General features: G+C 49.1%; 2 protein-coding genes across 2 annotated transcripts in view; both read right to left on the bottom strand.

The window, feature by feature from the left end:
* Positions 1 to 4,381: 4,381 nt before the first annotated feature.
* Positions 4,382 to 11,370, bottom strand: EPGN (epithelial mitogen). Its single transcript, XM_010136389.1, has 6 exons — positions 11,334 to 11,370; positions 10,766 to 10,855; positions 8,617 to 8,619; positions 5,648 to 5,765; positions 4,749 to 4,901; positions 4,382 to 4,436 (listed from the first exon to the last, which is right to left on the bottom strand). Exons 1-6 carry the CDS (start codon positions 11,368 to 11,370, stop codon positions 4,382 to 4,384), a joined length of 456 nt encoding a protein of 151 aa, XP_010134691.1.
* Positions 11,371 to 15,154: 3,784 nt separating this feature from the next.
* Positions 15,155 to 23,369, bottom strand: part of LOC104493666 (probable bifunctional methylenetetrahydrofolate dehydrogenase/cyclohydrolase 2) — a gene marked incomplete at its 5' end in the record, with an annotated part of 23,617 nt that continues 15,402 nt past the window's right edge. Inside the window, 2 exons of the mRNA XM_010136390.1 lie at positions 15,155 to 15,267; positions 22,521 to 22,646. Coding sequence (XP_010134692.1) covers positions 15,155 to 15,267; positions 22,521 to 22,646 — 239 coding nt within the window. The remainder of the gene's footprint in view (positions 15,268 to 22,520; positions 22,647 to 23,369) is intronic.

Raw genomic sequence — 23,369 nt, 5'->3', positions numbered from 1 at the left:
GTTACCGATGAACTAGAGAACCATTTCTACAGAGAACTCGGAGGAGCAGAGTTATCTCTGCTCTATCGGCTACAGCGCTGCGAGCAGCTTTCAGCCGTTTGATGCCTCTCCTTTCCTTCACTCTACTCCCTTGTCATCCCCAAAGTGCTGCCCGGCTGCACAGGGATGCTCTAAAGACAAACCCGTTAAGAATTGCAAGCTTCAGGGGACCTGCTCCAAACGTCACTGGTAGGTCCGTTATTTTGCCGTCTCTGTGTGGGACGCTTTTCCAGCTACAGTGTAGTTCACGGACCAGAAATTAACTGAAACATGTAATGGGTGTGAAGAATGACAGAGCTATAGGATTTTGCCAAGAGCCATAAGATTTTGGGGGGTTGGTTTGTTATGTTTGGATTCTGGGGGTTTTTTGCAGGAAGTCCAGAGTCAGTAGCAAGTGACTAGTTTCACAGCTAGTTCTGAGGACTAGCTTACAGGACTAGCTTACCACCCAGCCTACAGTCAGGCCCTCTGCCAGTTAGCCTTGTGCCAGCCCCCGGAGCACTAACGAGGTTCTCACTTTCGATATGCACCGGAAGAAGCCGGGTTGCCAAGGGAAGGACCAGAAACCCCATAACGTTAATAAGCAAAACACATTCTTGGTTATGGAGAGTAAGAGAAAACCTTCTCTAAAGGAACACCATCTTCTACGTACCTGCCTGCCACCAGATCCCTAAGGCCTTCTTCAGGAGCCTCTGGCACTGTCCCCATTGCTGGCTGGCTACCGGACGGGTGGGCCAGTAGCCTGGCTGCTCCTGTGCCCTCGCAGCTGAGATTGCTGAGTTAGCTGAGCATGGGCACCGCTGTTAAATCGACAGTGCACCCTCTCAGGCAGACAGGACGGGGACGCTGTGTACCCCCATCAACAGCCATCAATACACTTCCCTGCGCTTCCTTCCGAGATGAAAAGCAGGGTTTTGAAGGACAGTCAGCTCTTCCACGGGCTCGCAGCTCCCTGTTTTAATCAGACCTGGCTGGCACCAGGTCGGCTACAGGCCACCCACATGCTTCAACAGAAAAGGGGTGTTGCATCCAGCGGAGGAATTCAAATCACAGCCAAGCATGAGCAACTAAGAACACCTGCACGGTGACTGCAGATGCCAGCAAAGCAGGTACAGGGCTGGGTCGCTTAAGGGCAACTAAGCCTGAGTGATGTGCTGCAGGAAAAGCCCGTGCAGTTCCACCAGCCAGGATCACACGCAGGGCAAGCGCTCTGTCCTCTGTCCTCCCAGTTTGTAACGCCTCTCTCTTGGCCCTGCCGAGCTGGTGCCCCACCAAAACTGATGCAGGGCTGCCCAAAAGCCACGCAAACACAGGGTCTCCTCTTGGAATGACAGCTTTTGGCACGTGCAGCTAATAGGAAGCAGAAGCTTGCGACTCTATTACACCATTACAGAAGGAGCCCGAGCCTGATAAATGAGCCAGAAAAGATGATCCTGATCCTCTGACAGGCCAGTTCTGCAGGAAATTCAGCACCGTAAGCAGCAACGCGCCGTACTAGCCCAGTAGCATCTGTCACTTATCAAGGCAGGGCTCAGCACGGGTGACTCCATGAAGTGCTCTGAGGCAACGCAGACTTCCTCAGCCAGGCCACTGCAGCAAAAGCTGCGTGATTCACTCCTGCAGCGATGCCTCAAACACGGCTTGGGCCTGATGATATCCCTGAAAACTGCCATGACAACAGTCTTCTCCCACACAGGCTACAGCAGGCAAAGCCTGCAGACCGATGGAGCGGGCAGTCATCTGTGACAGTGTCACCAGCCTGGGATGTCTAAGCAGCTGGTGGCCTGCTCTGAGGTTATGCTTCAGCGTGAAGGACATACAGCACCCAGGTGGCGAGGAACCCTTGATATCACTTGGGAAAAGGAAACTATTTTAAAATACAGCCAAGACCTCTTTTTCTTTCCTTCTTCCCATCTTTCCATTTTATTCTCATTCTGCTCTTAGGCAAAGTCTCATTTTGCACAGCACAGACTCCTCTGGTGTTTCACTCTCGAGCTTTTCCTCCACTAGCAGAAAAATCTCAGCGCACTTTCACTGGCAGCCCTTCCAAAGCTGCCTTGGACCAGAAAGCAACAAGAAAAAAATATGTCACTATTTAGACCCCTGCTAAATTGTGGCCTTGAAATAAACCTTCCTTTTCCACTGCATTTAACCAAACATTACAAAAAGGAAGCCGGTGTGTGTTTCCACAGGTACAGCGTGGTACTCGTCTCAGTGCCACAAGTAAATGCTTTGGAAGAAGCACTTGCAGATCCTTCAAGGCACCTGCATGGCGACTGGTACATAAAGGATGGGTCAAAGTCAGTTAGAGGACACGTGGATGGTTAAACCCAAACAAGACCCATCTCTCCATGCCAGCTTTCTTTGGACAAGTGAAAGTCCAGCTGTTCTAACTCCTGCCCTTAGAAGTCCTTTAACAACTGCCCTACACCCTGAGCAAGTTGTGGCACTCTGTGTGTCCGCTCCAAGCCGCAGCCTTGGTGATGCAGGAGGGTCGGTCCTTTGGAAGGGAGTGCAGCACTCATGCTGTGCATGCAGGAGAGACAACTCAGTGCAAAGGAGAAAGGGTCAGAAGAAGGGAAAGGACCAAACAATACAGAGACCTGAAGATTTAACTTGAGATGGAGAAACCAAGAAGGCTGAGAATTGGAAAATCGGCTCAGAGCCTCTTACAAAACGCTCACGACAACATGCAGAGGAAAGGACGAGTGTCTCCATCCAGCTCCTCACCAACAATCCTGTCTGTCGCACGAGGACTCCAACCAAAGAGTGTGTGACGTGTTGTTTTATTTATTGGTATCAAATGGAGAGCCAAGATGACTCAGCTACTGACCAGGATCCCCCGTGCGAGAAGCCCACTGAACTCCAGACCACTCACGTGCCCAGGGTACAGCGACCCTTTCCAAACCCAGACTTTCACGCACAGGTCAGCATTACCGTTGTAGTCACACAAATACACAGGGCTTTTTCAACAAATGACACGCATCCTGCTGTGAAAAAGAACTCAGTTGCAGAGAAATGGAGCTTTCCAGCAGGCACCTAAGTTTAGGAGCCTGTATCATCCCAGACAATCACAAAGCACCTAACTGCCTTTTTCTCAAGGAGGACAAAGCACAGCAGAGGCGTCTACAATGTGCAACAGCTGAAATGAAAATCTCTCAGGGCCATCTCCCAGTCTCATCAGCACTGGCAAACGCTCCCAACTGTCAGAGAGAAGTCACAGGTAGTGCCACCATCTTCAGCACCAGTTTTCTTCCCTTTTCCTTGAAGAGTATCTTCTCACGTTTGCGATTCTTCGTAGATAAGACGAAGAAAAATGAGTATCTGATCTGTAATCTGTTTGTCCAGGGTGGAACAAAATCCCTGCGGTCACTTCTTTCTTATCTGACTGATGACACTGTGCACATAACGTGAGAACAGAACAAAGAGAGTCCGTTTCCTGGGCAAACAAAGTTCCAGCTTCTCTAGCAGCTGCAGTCTTGTGCTGAGATGATGGTGCAGCAAGGTGGATTTCTGCCTGCAGTGCTGGGAGTCTGGTGAGCTGCCATGTGACGCCAGGGCACAGCAGAGCCCTTTGTCACAAGCACGCTCAATAATCCATTTTGAGAAGGAAGTCCAACTCCTTTGCTTATGAAACAGTAAGAACTTGCCGTGCCCAGAGGTGTTGGGATCTAATTTTCCAGGAATCGCTCACTCTCTGTTCCTACGTTTAAGCAAGCTTTTGAGAACACCCATTTTCCTCAGTCCAGAGTGTTCTTTGGTTTTGTCCTTCATGGCAGCAGAAAGGAGTCTATACTTCGCTTAGCACTCTGGAGAATACTGCCGGGTTGGAAGAGGGCTGTTTATCCACTCACACAGGCAGTGACACTGAAATCAGAACCCAAATGGTTTCCTGGCAGCACACGGTGTTCAGGATACAACTCCAGTATGAGGCAGGTTGTGCTTTTCCTCCAGGGGAGGGAAAAGAAGATGACAAAAAAAAAAAAATACAGAAAAGACCAAGCAGAACACTGTGCTAGGGCTTGAAATGACTGGAAACAGTTAAACCCAACCAGTCCTCCCTGCAGCAAATACCAGCCGCAGGAGAGTGCTGGGAGGGCTGCAAGTATCCTTAGCTGTTCGGAGCTGCTTGGCGAGCAGCCTTTCCTACCAAGAGGAAGTCTTTCTTCAGAGCGAATAGAGCCCAGCAGCTCTGCAGGAGGTCCTGTTGTGTCCTCACGCTGTCGTTCCCTTCATTTCTCGTCAGCCAGGCTGGGGTCCCTGCTGGGCGGTGTGGGCTGCCCTTCCCAGCAGAGCTTCCTCTCGGTTACAGGCGAAGTGGTAAGGTCCCAGCGGCAGCTCCTCACAACGCCGTCTCGCCCACGCAGACTTTGTAGGGGGATTTCAACTTCCTGCATCTAAAATGGACAACATAATAGGATTTTAACCTGTCACTTCTGACCTCCCAGCAGTCTGAACAGCACCTAAATCTAATCGCCTAGACTCTCTTGGGCAGCCCCAAGGAAACCCACAATTCAGACCATCTCACAATTTGTCCCACTTGGCAGAGCAGAAAGCAGCGGTACGGAGCATCTTAGCACCTTTAGAACACACCACAGATCAGTAACAGGCACCAAGCCCGCCCAGTTCCCTCAGACCTTCGCATGCTGTTTCCTCCTGCCCACTGTAACTCAGACAAACACAATCAGAAGGTTACACGTCTCCCGTACCTCTTCCTTACGTAGCAGTAGATGATAGCAAGTATCCCGCTTGTCAGGATTCCCACTCCGATCCCCACAGCGATGTAGCGTTCATAAGAATTGTGAGCGTACGAATTGAGTGTTAAATGTTCACACCTCTCTCCATTATAACCTGCGAGGCACCTACAAAATAAACAGACACCATGCAAAAACTATTCAGAACTTCTTGTGCTTTCTCTTCCAGAAACACATGCTAGTTTTCATCAATTTTCAACAATTCAGAACAAGTCTAAACGAGGACGGGCTGAATCTGGTGCTCTGTCAGAACCTCTTCACTCCACCAAGACGACCAGTTGCCCCAGTCTGTCTAGTTTAAAGCTAGCTCAAGTACTGCAGTCACAGCAGCAAGCGCTGCCTAAACATACCCTCATCGCGGAGGGTGTGGACAAAGAGCTCTGCACTCTGCTGATCTTTAGCGGCTATCATGTCTCCAAAGGCCACAGCTGCCCACTAAGGGCCCTGGAACATTTCAAGGACACCCCAGTCCTGTGTGGCTGTGGAATAAGGGAGTTGCAGCTGACATCTCGGAAGATCCTGCCCCCTTCACTGCGTCCACTGGGAAAATCTGCTTATTCCTCCACTACTTACTCCAGCACCAGTTGTGACTTGAGATGCCATCATGGCAGCGACCCGCAGAGCTGTGAGTTTTCCCTCTCCCTTCCTTCATGTTACACTAGCGCAGCCCTACTGCCTCGCTAGCAGTCCTGAGCCTCTGCAGCACTCGAGCCCGTGCCAGCCTCTGACCCTGCAAAACCCTCACTGGCACGTGAAAGCTGCACTCTGCTGAAACTCAGCCTCGCTCCACGGGCGACACACAGCAGGCACATTAACAACGGTATTACTGGGTGATTCTAAGCTGTATCCTTTACTTGCATATGGGTTTCCTCAGTTCGCTGTGGAAGGCGCAGAGCCCGTTGATGCAATAGCTGTGGTGCTCTTCCAGGCAGGTCTGCATAAGCTTCAGGAGCTTTGGCTGCTCTGTGTAGTCTGCCGGGAAAAAGTCATGTTATAGTTAGGGGAAAAAAGTTCATTTGAATATATTTTCACAAGTCCCGTCAAGCAGACATTACCTGCAGGAGACAACGCGCACATGTACTGGGACATGTCTCGTGAGCAGATGTGAACCACTAAGCAGCATAAGCTCCTAAGACATTCCAGCACAGCTTTAGAGAAAGGACAAATGGTAAACAAATGACCCGCTCCCGAGAACCGTGTATGAAAATGATTGTGGGAGATTCACCTGTCGGCACTATCCAACCTGCAATCCAATCAGAAAAACCACCCCAGCAATACCAGGGGTTTCGGACACAACGAGAGCACTGAATTATCCTCAGGACACCTCCCAGTCTGAATTCACATTGTTAGTCAGTCCCTTCTTTCCTTTCCTCATCACAAGATGAACTCTTGCCTTTCTAACGCTCCTGCCCGCCCCCTCCCCAGCTCCAAGGAAGCGATGAGCAGTGGAACTGCTCCCTCCCTCCATTCTCCGTGGTCTCCTTTAGCAGAGTGGCCACTTATGCTTGTCAGCACCCCAGACTGCCCGGAAGGTTTTCTCGTGCAAAACCACAGCCCACGACTACTCCATTTTTGAATGTACACAAAATCATCAGCATGCCAGTCAGTGAGCAGGCTGCTGCTTTGACAGCACAATGACTACCACATTTCTAGCCATGGCAGCGCCAGCGGGAGCAGAGAAGTCCAAACTGTTCCCGGGGATCTCACATCCACATTCCATAGTGACAGAAGAGCGCCTGGGCCCAGGAGCCAGGCGCCCTGCTGCGCAGAAGGAGAGCAGAGGCTGGCGTGAAGCCGTAACACCGGAGCAGGGGTGTGGCAACTGGAGAGAAAGCTCAACAGCTTCGCTATCAAAGCAAGTATCTGCCTGAACTGGTCCCCTCTGCCCAGTTACGGGGATTGCTGGTGGGGTGGGGTGTCCAAGCAATGTCTTACTGTTTCAGGGGACTGTTCTAGTGACAGCTGATGGTGATTTCCTCACCAAGCGCGTGTCAACAGCACCTTTCAGTTATGACCACAAGAAAAACATCGTCATGCAGGAAGGTGACAGGGTCTGCTCCGAGTGGCTCAACAATGGTACGGCAAGCAGAAACCTTCCTTTCTGACTAAGTGCTGAATCAAGGTCTGGAGGCATTGGACTGACAGATCCATTGTCCCAGATGTAAGCCTCTAGCTGTCCTGTGGGCAGCTCAAGATCCCACAAGACATTTTTCAGGAGCAACACCACCAAAGCCCTAAGGTCCCAATCAAATTCCCATTCAAGCCAACGAACTGCAGGAATCCTTGCTTTGCACTGGACTAAGCCATTTCTTTCTTCATCCTTTATGCAGCTTCATCAGAGGGATGACAAGTGATGGCAAACAGCTGCTCTACTCTATGCCTGCATGTTAGAGTGGTTCACAAGAGCAGTCAGTTGTGAATCATGTGGTTTGGACACCCAAGAGGCATGATGCTACCACTGCTCCCCATTTCAAACACCACCCCTTTGAAAACAGTGCCCTCTAAAACCTGGCAGAGCAATCAGACTCCCAGCTTGTCAAGAGGCTTCAAGACTAGAAGTAACAGCTCAAGTCTGCTTGATAAAGAACATGCTGCACAAGAAGGAGTTGTGCTGGCACACGTGGGCGCCGGTATCAAGCTCCGGCTCTTTTCTGGCTGGCTCCAGGAATGAGAGCACAGGAGCAGGTCTGGGAGGGACAGATTCAAGGAAGAGAAGAAGAACTTAAGAGAAGACAGATTTCAGGAAGAACAGACAGGTTTTATGACAAGAGATGGATGATGCTATTTTCTGCCCAGGGGACTGTACGATGCTCACTGCTGGGGGAAGCACAATGCAAACCAAAGCACGCGGTAGATGCAGCTGCAAGGCTCAGCATGCCGAGGAGATCCAGCAGACCTGCAAAAGGCCACTTCCCCTCAGGCCTCTGCTGCACGTGTTTAATACAGCCCTTGTACCTCTGCCATACAGGGGGGCAATTTATAAAGATAAACAAGGAAGGTGCAAATCAACACACCAGAGGCGTGAAATCCCTACCCACCTCCCTCAAACTTCCACTGGATGGATTCCCAGGGACAGAACATCCTTCCTCCTTCACCCCACCGCTGCCAAGAGGTGGCAGCCTCCCCTCTGCCAGCAGCCGGGAGAAACCTTGCTTCGTGCAGGTACGCAAAACCTCAGCATGCCGAGGAGATCCAGCAGACCTGCAAAAGGCCACTTCCCCTCAGGCCTCTGCTGCACGTGTTTAATACAGCCCTTGTACCTCTGCCATACAGGGGGGCAATTTATAAAGATAAACAAGGAAGGTGCAAATCAACACACCAGAGGCGTGAAATCCCTACCCACCTCCCTCAAACTTCCACTGGATGGATTCCCAGGGACAGAACATCCTTCCTCCTTCACCCCACCGCTGCCAAGAGGTGGCAGCCTCCCATCTGCCAGCAGCTGGGAGAAACCTTGCTTCGTGCAGGTACGCAAAACCTCGTTCCCTGAGTGCCCTGAAAGTCAGCACTGTCATCGGAAGCACAGGTCAGCCCAGAGTGGGAGCTTGCCTAGAAAGCGTTGGACACAAACATCTTGCTGCACAGGCAACAAACAAACAGTTCATTCCTCCCTGACAGGACACGAGAGCTTTGTCCATCATGGGTTGCAAGATCAGATCTTGGATGTACCCTCAAAAATTCTAAGTGCTAATTATTCTGACACTGCAGAAGTACAAATTACCTCTGAAAGAGTCATGAGTCTTGAAAACAAAAAGAACAACTTTCTAACCCATCCCAGAGCATTATGCTAATTCATACGATATTATCCACCTAGATACTAAACAAGCTGTTGAATAAACACCTCCATGTGCCCTTTCATGTCACGTGAGGAAAGAAAAGCATGCTGTGTAAGCACTTGACAGCTGCCTGCCCCTGAGTCACTCACACAGATACACTTGGCAAGATCTGACACGAAATCAGAACGACAGGTATTTGGGAGCCTGGGCATGCCAGAACTGACAGAGCTGACGGAGCGGCAACCAGAAAAGTCAGCCACTGCGACCACGACAGCTCGGCCTCCAAGCATGCTGCGTCGGGGAGGAACGGGAGAGTCGGAAAGGGGAGGGAGGGAAGGGGTCAGACCCAGGTTTGGGGCCTCTCTGACGGCTGCTCGGAAGCAGCAGCTCCTGGCAACAAAAGGTACGCGTTTTTTCCCCCATAAAAGCAAGCCCTTCCCTACTCCTGCTGTCCAGTTTGCTTGGCAGGCTGCCCTTCAGCCCAAAGGGCTGAGGAAGCTCTTCATCCTCGCTGTGCCAGCTCCCAGCTAGGCATCCTCTCCATCCCCTTTCCCCCCTGACTGATCACCGAGACTAACGTTTCCCAGCCCAGCGCTGGTGACGAGTAACATCAAACAAGGAATGGGGACGGGACCTTGTAAATAGGAGGCAAATGGACTGAGAGGAAATAAAGCATAAACTGCACCTCAGTCCCCAGAGAACTTGCAATCTCACAAGAAACTGCCAGTTCCACTTAACTGCCAGCTAAGTGACACTTAACCAGAAATTCATTTTCTGAGGTTCCAGGATAACTAAACCTCAGTTATAGACCTTACCAGAAACTTAACCTGTGCAGAAGAGGAGCTACAAGAAAATTTTGGAGAGAGACAGCCAGCTTCTCTGGTGACTCTGTAGCATTTCTCTCCAATCTTCTTTCTGGAAATGCCACTTTCTACCTTTCCAGTGGCTTTGTAAAAGGTCCACCAAAATACTCCCTGCGTAAACGTGTGCTTGCGTGTTTGTGAATTTGAGGGGGGCACGCTCTCAGCTGAAGCGCTGGTGTCCAGCTGACTTGCACAGCCACCGCTAGCAGGAGGGAACAAGGGACAGTTACAGACAAGGCCTCTTATTTGATAAAACATGACTCATAACTCCGGCTTTCTACAGCCTGGGTCCTTAAGGAGGCACAATACATTTCTAGTTCATTATGGTCCCGTTTGCTGTGTGTAACTCCAGCAGAAGCGCTTCGCAGACAATTCCACAACACCCGACCCCGGTGCTGTGCCCACAGATCAAACTGCGGCAGTAAAAACCCAACACTTTCTTGACTTCACATACTTATGTCTGTGTATATGCACATTATAGATGTTTTATATAGATATATAGGAAACACACATACACACAGTACTCGTGTGGATGAAAGCACATATAATGCTGTACCCCCATGACAAATTAGACAGAAGAAAAACCAAAAAGAGCAGTTTGACTTGTTATAAGGAAAATAAAACACCAGGGTTAGGGTTAGAGTTAGGGATCTACTAAGAACCGTTGGTAAGACACCCTGTGATGACTTCCCACGAACAGAAGAGGATTTGTATGCATGTTTAGGTTCTTTTTAAAGTAGAAAGGCAGGAATAAGTATCACAGTTCAAATCCCTTCCTCCTTTACTGACCTGCCAAAACCTCAGCTCCAGATGGCACAGTTCTCCCCAGGTAATGACATCACTAGCACCTGAAGTAACACCAGAACGCAGCTCGCAGGATAAACACAGTGCTCTGGGCTCAGATGTCGGCAGGGAAACAGCTTGAGTTCACATTTCAGTCAGAAAAGGGACAGAAAGAGAAGGGAGAGCCAGCACTCTGCCGAGGGCTGGGGAAGCTGCGACAGCAAAACTGCAGCATAGACAGAAACTCCTGAGTAACAGTAATGAGAGACATCACTCGACATTACGCCGGCTACCCTCGCCCGCGTGCGCAGGAAGATGCACGCTGCAGCCAGCCAGAACCCAAGCACTGCTTCAAAGGAACAGGAATGGCCGTCAGGCACGCAGACCATCCACCCCAATTAGCCTTAAATATCTGCTGCAAGTTAAATCGGACAGTGTCCAAACGGCAGCAGCACTACAGCAGCAAACGTCATAATAGATTTTGTTGGGGGTTTTGGGGGGATTTTTAAGTGACAGATGAATAGAGACAAGCAGAACAAAAAAGAAATACCTTCGGTGTTGTTCCTTGTCCAATTATTCCATAAGTCTGCGCTGAGGGATGACACAGCGACAGCCAACTCTTCGCTCAGGGCCCCCATTGCTGTGTAATGCAAACAGACACTTACTGTAACAGAAAAACTCGGGATCTCTATTCACAGGCCGTTTCAGCCAGCAAAAGTGTTCCCGCTCCCCCCGAGCCTGGCAGGATGCAGCAGCGTAACAACAACCCACTTTAAATACTCTCCCCTCAAACTTCCTTTTGCCACAGCGTCACCATGGCTGTGGGGAAACACACTACTGTTTGCAGGGTCCCCAAACACACAACCACCCTTTTCTCCCTTCGACTACCTTGCGCGACTTATGCCCAGAATTCAGGACAACGTTACGCCTCTTTTAGCAGTCCAAGGAGCTTCTTTTCAAGGAATCATACCCCATCAGTTAAAACTTCACCTGGCTTTAAAATTGCTGAAGTAACTCAGCTTCGCCACGTTTCTGCGTTCCTCCCGCCCCTACCGCTTATTTCAGACAGAGCCAACCGCTGTTCAACAAAGCCTCTGAAAAGGCTCCTCCAAACCTACCTTTCAGCAAAATGTAGATCAGCATTCCAAACGCCATGGCAGGCAGCTGCTGTAACACCTTCTCCTCTTCCCAGGCGGCTCGCTTGCTCGGCTTATCTGTGCTCCGGTGTTTTCTCTCACACTTATATGCCATGAAGCGTCATCTGCTGTTCTCACCAATCAAAAAAAGGTGCATCTGGCAACGACCTCAGCCCCCGGGGCAACCACACATTTATTTAGGAAACTGCTATTGTCTCACAATGGGATCAGGTTTTCCTTTGAAACCCTGGTTTCCTATTACCTGTGGGCATAATTGTGCAGGCAAAGATACAGTTTTGGAGAGAGATCTGGTACCTGCCAGAGCAGATCCCCAAAATGCAGGAAAACAGAGAGGAACAGAAAGAAAAAGGACGTATTGTGAAAAACGGGATCTTTCTTTCCCATAGCAACGGAGGTCTTGCGTTGCTGCCGGGAGGATGGTCAGGATGCTGCTCTGGAGTTCAGGGTCCAGGGACCAGCCCCTGCTTTGCCTGTGTTCTTCCTCCGTCCTCCCCGTACCTTGGCTCCTGGCCGGTTCCAGAAGGGGAACTGCGAGGGCAGCTAGTGCCCAGATTCGGAAGCAATCAGACAGAGATAATGGCTGACGTTTTCCGTTGGTGACTACCAGCAAGAGGCCTTTGGTGCCAGGCTCTGGCGAGTCCGAGGAGCATGCTATCACCCCTCGTTCAGCCTTCCCCTGTGCACAGCGCTCTGAAGCGAGGCCGGCCACAGCCCTACGCGAGGCCTGGGGTCGCCAGCTGCAGCTACGCGCCCTTGTGCGGGGCACAAGAGGAGAGCTGGCAAAGCGCAGGCACCAAGAAAACACCAGCCCGGAAGAGCACGCTGTGGCCTCCGCTACCAGGCGATGCCTTCCTCACCCCTGCCACCACACTGCCATGGAGCCCAGCTCCACCTCCTCAAGGCAGTGGCTATGCATGATGAGAACGATCATTCTTCTCCCAGAAGGTGTCTGTTGGTCTCCAAGACATACCTGCTGTACTCATTTCTGAAACTACACCACTCTCCACCGCCCCACACGCTGTCCAGTTCCCTGGTCACAGGCAGCGTGGAAGGAGCAGGACAGGTCCCTCTGGAGGGCGCTTACGCAGCCAGACGTGCTAGAGTAGATCATCGCAAAGGGCCGGTTCAGAACACTATGCACACATCAACAACCCGCCTCTCGCCGGAGGAGAGCCACACACTTCACCCCAGCAACAACCCTCGCTTTCTCAGCTGCAAGCACCAAGCAACGAAAGCATTTCACAGTTTCTATGTTTTAAAACCAAAACCCTTCAACGCACACTCTCCTAACCCTGGTCAGCTCCAGGTCTCCCCCCACGCTGCACTCTCCTCAGCGATCTGTGGGACTGAATCCGACCACTTCACATGTGAAGGGAAAAAGACAGGCTAGTCAGGCACATTTTAATTACGCGTTCTCCGGCTCACGGACTGCATTCCAGGAGGCTTTTCCCTTCCATCGCTATCCTGACTCGCTGCATGCCTGCACACTGACCGAGGGCGGCTTGTGCATTCCCCGCAGTGTTTATGCCTACCTGGATAACCTCTGCTATCAGTCCTGAGCAGGCTGAGTCTCACAAGCTTGGCTTTCGACACACATCTGCACAATGGGAGCTTAATCCAGCTTGAATCCGAGCAGTGGCTTCGCCATTAGGCAATGCGCTGGGCGCGGCAGGCCCGTGAGAAGGCTCCCGGGGATGAGGCTGTGCCTCTGTCTACCACAGGGCTTGACCGGGTCTGGCACACAAGCATAGTTTTGGGGTTGGTTGATGGGCCCTTCCCTCTGGATGCTCCTTCTGCATGTTGTCCCAGGGGAGAATGCTCTCCCAGATGTGTCTGGCAGCTCTGGAAACAGAATGTTGTTGAGCGAAACCTCGGTCTCACCAGCTTTTTTGTGTAATGCTGACCCATCCACCAGTGGTGGAAAGAGAGAGCGCTTCAGATGCACAACAAACTGTTTGTGGGACATGAAAGAGGCAGACTCACTCAAGCGGCGTAAGCAAAACACCGTAAATTGTAATTCTGCCAAAAACCCCACAGAGATGATTACAGCTAAGTCAAAGAAAACAAACATGAGTCTACAACAGCAATGTAAACAGATGAAAAAACCCAGGCGACTGAACTGGCAGAAGACCTCCCTTCGCTCCACTCTCACCACACTGACAACCAAAGGAAACACACGACCGCCCCCAAAACTCTATTAGAACTTTTCACCAAGACTAACATCACCGGGAACAAGTTTTATTCCACCGTGGACAATGGCGGGTTCGTCGGCCCAAGTGGTATCGCCACAGGCACCCTGATCCTCCTAACATTTATCCCACCGCTTAAGTTTCAACAGACAAGCAAGTGCCTGAGCTATCGGCACTGTCTCTTTAGTCACGACGCTGTCAACCTCTGTTATAACCAGGGCGTTAAACAAAACTCTCTGCAGCCCACCACAAGGACAATCAGCATACAAGTGATGCTCCGTCCTGTTTCTTTTATTACAGCAAGCGCATTTCTTCCTATACCAGCAGTAGTATTTAGCCACAACTCTTGTTTCCCCTTTCAAGTCACTGGCAGACACCTAAGTGCTCTGGACGACAATAAATCAAAGTTACCCCAACTGAGGTAAAACCACAAAGATCAAAGTCCCAGCTGGCTCCCACTGACTCCAGTGGATATGGGGGTAGGCTCTTCACGTCAGTAGCGCACACACTCAGCATACCCGGCATCCATCTCAGCAGCAACTCCACTCAACTCGTACACCACACGAGACTGTTCTAGATCCACCATGGAGCTACAGTTTTGGGGAATGGAAACATACTGATCCTGCTGTCCCACACTGTCCGCTCAAAGCTGCAAAATGTTCTAGCCAAGGATTCACAGGGCTGAGCCTGACATCACGGAATTAAAATACCCCTTCATGCAGTTTCAGAAAATAAAGATAATAATTAAATGGCTTAGAATTCCAACACAAATATTTAATCAGGCAAAAACTTTTGCTTTTCTCTTCCTGTTCTCCCCCACCTGTTATACATAATGTACATATGCAGAAGTTTTAATGACATCCCACCTAATTAAAGCTCGATCCCGCCCAGTCATCTAGTCAGGTTTTTTGTGGGATGAGGTTATTATGCACCAAAACATTTTGTCAAACAAATCCAGACACGGCAAAAAAACCCAATTCTGCGCTCAATTCCAGCTGCTTACTCAGGCACACTGCTCGTATGTGTTGAAGGTCAGAATTTCACCAGCATTCAAGTTTACTTACTAGTTTCAAGCACATACTGAACATCTGCATTCACGGCAACTTTACTGCCTGGCAGCAGAAACAGAGGTTTCAGACTCGCACCCCTTCCAGATTCAAGTTTTCTGCTGCTAAGCGTTTAAGAAAAAACCAACCCCAAAAGTCAAGACTTCAAATCTAGCATGTCAAACTTAGTTTTTAAACTCTTTGATCAAAAGTGAGGATCCCAAGCGCTTAGAAGACCTTGGCAACGGCACCCTTCCCCAGAAACGCAGGTATATTTGCAACTGATGCTTCGTTCTCCCTTTGCACACACGTCACGGACCAACAACAACACGGCTGCATCGGCTGCATTCTCCAGACCCTTTTTGCTCACAAGAAGTTGGTAGGAGGTAACACAAAGTATTTGAACATTTTGTAAACCATCAGGTTTTGCGTACTTTACATGAAAAAATAAATACAATGTAGAAATAAATATCTTTGTAGTAAAAAATAAACGTTTTGTGTATCAATAAATAGAAGGGCTTGGACTCTTCTTCCCAGGCAGCTTGCTCTAGTGAATGAGCTTTTTAGCCACTAGGAGGGTGTTCTTCAGGAGCATTGCAACAGTCATAGGTCCCACCCCTCCAGGCACTGGAGTGATAAAGCCAGCCTTCTTCTTCACCTCTAAGAGAAAAAAGAAACAGGCATTGTCTAAGAATGCTTCCCAAATCCTTTTCTCTCTTTCCGTCCCCACCACGCGCCTAACTAGGAAGGAGCACAAAGGACTGTGACTTGGCAGCTGCAGGACACAGGACAAGTCAGGGCAGAAGTTCTCTCACAGCCACACGGTAGGGACAGGAGACACTCGGGACCAGGGCTGCCAGGTGCAGCATTACTACCCGGGGACTAGCTCTGGGCCACGGTTTCTCAAGCCCGCTGGAGCTGCTCTCCCTGCGGCAGGCTGCCCCGTCCTCACTCACAAAGCCTGCGGACAGGCAGATGGAAAGTTCACCTACATTTTTTTGGTAAGAGATAGCTTTTGCCTGTGTGACCTGGCTGACCAGCTGGCCCAGGAACGTCTGGGTGACATGAGGGCAGGATGAGGCCAGCAGGGCAGCACGGACTTGCCTCACACTCATCTGACAACTCAATACTGCAACTTCCCACCCAGAAGAGCTCTGGAAGCTGGGGATCTCCCTCCAGAGGTACAGAGGTGACCCCCCAAACCATGCTCGTTCCTGAGGAACAGCATGCAGAGCAGGAAGCTGCTGTGACAGCCTGCATCACAGCAGAGCACCAGCAGCAGTACTCTCAGCCCCCTGCCCCAGCTCGGGCTTGCACCTTCTAACAAAGACATTCCGCCACCACAAAAGGGAACTTAAAACCACAGAGGAAGTACAGTTTCCTGGTTGATTTGGTTTTCTGCTTCACAACACAGACAGGAAACAAAAATGGGAGCCGTCTTCAAGGAAAAACAGATTCTAGTGGCAAAATTCCCATTGCAACCTTGTCTGTAACCATTCAGCTCCTCCAGATGACAACTTCCTTCTAAACCAGTGTTACAATGGTGCCTACACTGGACCAGGATCCGGAGGCACGGATCCTCCCCACATCTCAAACAGAAAGGAACCTCTCACAGCTGAACTAACTCCAACCATGTCCAAAGATCCTAATCCCCTTGAATGACTATGTGAAGAGGGAAATACGTGTGCGTTAATTTTTTTTAAGCACTTAACACCTGTGGAGTTAGTATCTTTGTATGAGGAATGAATATAAGGTAGCAACAAACCCTGACTGGATATTCTTATCAAGCGTGGCTGGAATTGCAAGTTACCTGCAAAGGAATTCTATGCAACTGGCTGGGAATCCGTCGCGTGACAGACTGTAATGAGCAGTTATTTGCTAATAATGGTTAGTCCAAACAGCATATTACCAACCTGATTACGCAGAGGGTTTTTTTCCTCAGGTGCCACTGGGAGAGGCTTTTTGTTTGTTAGGTTGGGGTTTTTTTGCTTGCTTTGAAATAATTTCATGGAAACTCACACCCTGCTTTCTCAAGGCACACACACACGTAGAGGAGAAAAGCGAGCAGGCAGAACGCCGACACAAGCACATACACTTCCACTGCCGTCACAGCAGAGCAGAACCTCTGCCCGGCTGTGAGCGGAGGTCAGCGGGTGGAAGCTGGGCACAGGGTTTTTGACAAACAAGATAACCTGCTTTAAGTGTACTCATCTGGAATGTACGTGGTGCTTCAGTGCTGAGAATAACGAGGAAGAAATACTACAAGAGAATTTGAAAAGCTGGACACTGGGTTTTTTGGGCTGGGTATTTATTAGATTTTAGGCGGGGTGTGCGCGTAAATGAAATAAACCCCTCACTGTCTGAACTCCCCAGTGCAAGCACCTAACAAGAGCGTCCGCAGCAGTTAACAGTGAGTATCTCACTGAACTGCAGGGCAGAAGATGAGGCCTCACTGAGGACAGATGGCCATTACCACTGGCACGGTTTTAGTTACTCGGTTGACTGGTACCACCAGACACGCTGTTAAAATATTTGGAAAGGTAAACAAAGTGCAAGGCAGGGTTTTTTTACATGTAAACTGTAACAAGTGACTTAAGATCTCAAGTGACAGTTATTATGCTTAATAATTCCTCTTTTTAACAGTTAGACCATTTTGAACTGGCTACCATTTGAGATCAGTGTTCATGGTTAGCACCATTACAACCAATTCCCCGATTAATGTCGTAATTACTGCAATGTTCCCACATCTGAAGAAAACACAGTAATTAACTGGGTTGAAATGAATTTTCAATTGGAATGCATGTTTCCACGGCAATGTTACATCCCTCTCTTCGTGGTATTATTCAAACTACTCCTATCTTACTGACAAAGAGGTGCCAGCCCCAGCTGGACCATGCCTTACCTAAAGCCAGACTCCTCCTGACTGTCGGGTCCACGTTCACCCCTCCAGTCTCAGTGTGTGCTCAGCAGTGAACAGGCAGCACAGTGTTGTCACAGGTTGCGGGGGAATTTCTCTACCTGTATTCTGTCATTATGGAAAACCCTGTGGGTCCGTGGGACAGAGGTGTGTTTTCTATCAGTTAGCCTAAAACCGCCCAGAGAGCTTCCTCACAATAGCTGACCCGGGTTTTCAAACGCTCCGCAGGTGTCTGTGTTGGGGAAACTACCATCTGATAAGTTCCCACCCGCAGCACTAAATGCTGATATGACGAACGCAATTTTCTAAGGTGAATGCCAGCGACCAAAGAGGGGAAAATAACTTGACCCTCAAAAACATACAGAGACCGTCCTTTCCTCATGAAGTGCAGCAGGCCAAAGCGCGGCTCCAAGACAGCTCCTCACTGGGACCGATCCTGTGTTGGCAAGCGAGGAGCTGCGCTGGCAGTTCCTTTGGAAGGTCTTCTTTCTGCCGCTCAGCCACAGAGTGGCTTTGTCCCTAGCTTTCCCTCTGCTTTCTCGAGATGCAGGCTGCTCTCCCAGGCATATTTCTGCCAACCTGGAAAATGCTGGGATGCAAATTGGGTGCCTACGGGGGAGGAGCTGCTATTTTGCAGCTTCTGTAGAACCTTCAAATCTTCCTTTGATTCTTCAGAAGAAATGAAATGTAGATTGTTTCCTTGAAAAACAGGATCCACTGCTTTGGAAACAGCCCTTCATTCCTAGGTTCGTTTAAAGCTAAGGACATCAGACACCTAACAGGGTTAATCACACAAACCAAGGGCAAGTCTCAACCTGAAGGCAGTTCTGGGTCTGGTGCATCTGCGTTAAGCAGTGCAGGGCAATTCCTGCCTAAGCACTGTTTCCGCACAGCTGCATTAGCCCCTGTAAAGCTGCTCTGGATCACTGCACCCCTGCAGCGCTGCATAAGTGCGAATCACGTGCTCAGCGATCACAGCTGATATCCCATGTTCTGCTCTAGGCGCTCCGGGGTGAGGAGGAGACCTCACTGTGCACGGAGGGATACCAACCAGCCAGTGTCCACCCCGTTTCTCACAGTTCCTTCTTTTTGATGTTATCCCTGTTTCCCTTAGTGCAGCTATTTTAGCAGCAAAATACAGCAAAACTAAGGAATTATGGCAGACTGCAAAATGAAAGACAGGTCTTCAAAATCAATTGATAAATTAACCGACCAAAGCTATAGCAAAAGCTGCTGGAACATCCACGTTCTGCTTTCAGGACCACTGTTTGGAAAAGCTGCCCAGAGAGATGATTTGGAAAGGATTCAATAAGCTGAAGAGGAGCCTCCAGCCTGGAAGGTAACACGACGAACACGGAGCGGCAGCAAACCACCATCAGAAACGAGTGCTTCAGTCCCAAAGCCTGGGTTTCCCACAACCTGTCGCTGGGATAACAACTGCAGGACTACCGTTCCCATTAGGAAATTGGATTAGAAGGTTATTATGGCAAATCTCTTCAACTACATGAACAAGTTTGAAGAAACTTGCCAATTTGCCCGATTACTTTGTAGTCATTGGTCACGTAGCTGATGAGGACATCACAGTTTTCATGCAACTGATTGGTTTTGGTGCACTTGGATCCAGAGGGGAGATGGAAGGCTGGTCCATCCTCCACCGTAACAGTACTCAATGTACCATCTCCCCACTTCCCCTGCACTCACGAGGTACAATTACCCCTCCTTCAAAGGGGATTCATAATACGCGCCCATCGCCCTTCACTGTATGGATCACTGGAGGGTGGGGAACCCTCCCTGCTCCTGGCAGCACCCATTCTCAGAATCTCTTTCACTTTGCCCAGGCTCTGCCAAACAGACGAGTCAGGAGTACAATTCCCATTTACAAACCCCTCCACTGACGCCACAACTACATCACTTATCGAGGTCTGTCATAAAGGGTTCTTTCTCTCTAAAGGCATCCAATAAAGCCTCAAACCCCAGCACTACTTGTCAAAGAAAGGCAGCAATTAAGGCGAATCCCACTCAAGTTTTGTACACTTCGGATTCACAGGCACTTCCAGTTCCAGTTTCAAAGGTTAGCTACTACACCGGTGTGTTACTAGCCTGCTCTACCAGTCACTCCTGGAAACTGGTGCTCCACCCAAAAAAGCCGTTCCAGTTAAAAGCTTTAAGTTGTTGCTTTATTTTATGTTCCTGGTGCTTGTAGCCCTCCTCGCTCTGTAGTGTTATGGATGTGGCAACAAAAGCCCCACAAATCAGGGCCAAATACACCCACATAGGCATTACCCAGCTCGTAGAACCCATGTATTCCTTTCCGGGACTGAAACTTGCTGCCCGAAAGCAACTGAAACAGCACTGGCAATAATCGAGTTATCTGATGTGGACACAGTTTGGGGTGTCAAATAAAGAGGACACATGGGGATGGGGAAATCATAAACACTGACTAAAGATGCTGCAGAATACAGCCTGGGATTTTTGACCCAGATAAAGAAAGGGTTGAGCCTGACACGCACAGAGGTACCCCGATGCCATCACTACGGAGCCAGCCAGTACAGTAGCTGGAACAGTGATCTGCACGCAGCTGTGCACTTTTGTAGGAAAGTAAACAGCCGTGTTGCTCCTCCTCATCTACTGGAGTTTAAAGGACAAAGTGTGTTCCTGGGCTTGAGAGCGTGTCCACGCATGCACCAGCATAAGCCAGCGGTCAGTCCCGAGCCCAGTGTGGGAGCGCTGTCAAGGGCAAGGTCTCTGGCTGCGGGTGACTGCAGGCAATTCGGCTGCCAGCAGCAGCAGCAGACATGACTCCAACAAATGCAGCTTTTAGCATAAATTGCAAAACTTCAACGCTTATTTTTTGAGCGGCTCTCAAATTCTCTTGGCCTGTGGTAGGAATTTTTTCCTCTAAGTATTTCTTACACTGAATTTAGTAACGAACAACATCAAAAAAGCCCAAAATTGAAATGATGTCCTTTTGTTGCTGAAGAGATAAAAATAAACTCTGCTGTCTAACCTACCCCCTAGAGATTAGAGGAGGATGGCAGCCGAGTATTGCTAGGATATGACAACTGAATCAAAACAGCTTCCACCCAGCTAACAAACTTAATTTCCACCACGGGAGATGTTCAGTCAGATGACCTGATGAAGTAAGCCATTTTACTTAGGTCTTATAAATCAAATTGAACCACTGCTTGCCTAGCTAAATCTCTGCTCTCCCTGCAGTCCCTTTTTTCTGCTTAAAGAAGTGGCTGAGGAGACAACGGATATTGGTGGGCTACACGATGTCAAATGGGTGCTGTGTGTCATGCCAGCCAGTTTTGTACCTGGCCTTAACCTGCAGAACTCCTTTTCACTTAGGCTTTAGAATTCAGCCAAGCGACCAAACGGAGCAAAAGGATACAATGATTTGCTAGATGAATACACTGGCTTGTTCCATTTCCTAACCGCCACATCGAATACCTGGCGAGGGTGAATCACTTCTCAGCATTTAGAACTGTATACACTGGGATGGGTTTTTATGTTGTTAGAGATTTAGTGAAACTTTCACCGATACCACTGAACCAACAACAATTTCCCTTTGGCAATGCACAGCGAAATGCTACTTGCAACTGTAGTGGCATAATCCAAACCGAAGTTCCTCCCTCTTTTTTGGATCTTCCCTCCCCCCAGGTCAAACCCTGAGAACAACCCACAGCAGACATGACGAGACACATACGGGGCATTGCTGAAACTCTGAATCACACCCTTGCCACGGAATCTACACCTATAGTACCTTCAGAATGCCTCCCATCTACAGAAAAACTAACAGCATGGATACAGCTTCAGGTTGCTCAAAGTTACAGCTTTTTCCCCTGCCATACCTGCTAAAGCAAGCAAAACCCCCTGAAAATTCTCAGCACTTCAGTTCTGAGAACAGACCATATGAGCTTTGACTTGTGATAGTGCAAACAGGATAACCAAAGAAATACCTCCAAGTGATACTCTAGAAGTATTTTCCTGCTGGAGCGCTACAGTACCCATACAGGTACATGTTTCCAGCGGCTTAGTGACACTTGTGCGAGTGATTCCATTGGCTCCGACAGACGGGTGTCTCGTATGATGAGTAAAAGCAGCAGGAGCTAAGGGAGTGATGTAATGACGAGTACATACAGCTGGTGAGAAGCTGTGGAATATAATTACGCTTTGAGACATAATGCCCACCAAGAACTTAATAAACGGGAAAAAAAAAAACCTGTGGGTGATTTTCATACTTATCAAAATAAGGAACTGTTGAGAACCATTAATAATGTGGGTAAATGCTGTCTAAGCTTCCCACACTCAACTCTGCCAATAAGCTTTGATTTTCAGCTGCAGCAATCCTGCTATTCCAGTCTGGAGCTCCTCCAGAGCACAGATACTTAATCAAGTTATGTAGTGAACTTGCTCTGCAACACATGAAACACAAAAAGAAACACCAATTTTTATCTGTTAGGCTTGCCTGGACCGAGATTTTCAACAGCTTAAGATAAACCCACGCTAAAACTTAGCATAAAGCATACTTTTAAAGCAGGAGTTAACATTTTCACATGTTAGTGTAGAGCAAGAGTGTAGAAGGAGGCTTGAGGAGCTGTGCTATAACATTTGCAATGAACAGTGGCAGACCCTGTACTTGCGAAAGAGCAGGAACTGGTCTTCTTGCGTACCGCTGAAACACTTCACGGACTGACGAAGGACTAAAGAAACGTGGAGACAAGCATCTTCTGCCACCACACTGCCTAAGAGCTCCACTGCATCTCTTAATTACACGTCCCAGCAACCTTTAAAAGAAACACTTCCGCCCTTGAATAACACACCATTCTTAAGAGGAGATACACCAACGTATAGAGTTTTCTTACTTAAGTAAATAAATCAGAACAATCTCCTGCAAGTGTTGACTCCTTGGAGACCCTGGCTATTCATGAACGAATCCCACCAACTTCAACACGTTTATCAGACAGCTTTGCGTAAACAGTGTCTCACTGACCTTCAAAGTCCACATCCCCAACTAATGTGGTCTTCCCTGTCAGAGGATCGTGGATATGGTTGATGCCTACGTCAATCACAGCTGCACCTTCTTTGACCATATCAGTCGTAATCAACTTGGGGATACCTGGAATCATCGAGATATATGTGATTAAGCAAAAAAAAAAAAAAAAATTTCCATCATGGTGAGAGAATCTGATCTGTCACGCCACCTTAATTTTGAGGAGATGTTGCAAAACACCATGTCCTGCTACTTACAGCAAAATGGGAGACCTCCCCACTTGACCAAAGAGGGTCTGGCCTCAGCACTACACACCTTCAGCATCTCTCAGCAGGCTACATCTGCGTAGCACACTGGAGTACCAGTTTTCTGCTACGAAGAAACTCCAGCTAAAACAAGCTGCAACAAGCCACCTCAGCTCCTTCCTATGCACCGTATTTTTTTAAATACAAAGCACTGTGACATTCGCCCAGCATAAGTTCTACAGTTGGGCCCCAGAAAACCTAAAAGGCCACTTGACGTTCCAGATGAAGAGCCGGGTCAACGGCTCTATATTCCCAGTCAGCGCAGCTAAGCTGTCTAGACACACAGCAAGGGACACCAGACAAGTTATTTAGGTACTGAAACAACGGGGGTGGCAAAGCCCTGTTTTCTAAGGCAGCGGTCCTGAACAGCAGATGTCTTCCACTTTGTGAAGATCACTGCCGCATGGGTTTTCAAACTGCAGGTAGCATCAGATGTTTACTGTGAGAGATCAATCTCCTCTACCTTCCCCATGTGCTGAAGCTGGAGGCCAGACTTCCAGGACATGTCAACAGCTCCACTTGCTGCACAGAGGAGACCTCCCTT

Source organism: Buceros rhinoceros, unplaced genomic scaffold (genome assembly GCF_000710305.1).
Source record: "Buceros rhinoceros silvestris isolate BGI_N320 unplaced genomic scaffold, ASM71030v1 scaffold14665, whole genome shotgun sequence".
In the NCBI taxonomy this organism is placed as follows: Eukaryota; Metazoa; Chordata; class Aves; order Bucerotiformes; family Bucerotidae; genus Buceros; species Buceros rhinoceros.
The sequence above is the reverse complement of the archived record's forward strand: the minus strand, read 5'-3'. Positions and strand labels throughout refer to the sequence as shown.

Coding starts and splice junctions, on each gene's coding strand:
- EPGN (XM_010136389.1), bottom strand. CDS start 11,370: ATGGCGTTTGGAATGCTGATCTACATTTTGCTGAAAG. Junction 10,856..11,333: donor GATCTACATTTTGCTGAAAG/GTAGGTTTGGAG, acceptor TGCATTACACAG/CAATGGGGGCCCTGAGCGAA. Junction 4,902..5,647: donor CTGAGGAAACCCATATGCAA/GTAAAGGATACA, acceptor TTTATTTTGTAG/GTGCCTCGCAGGTTATAATG.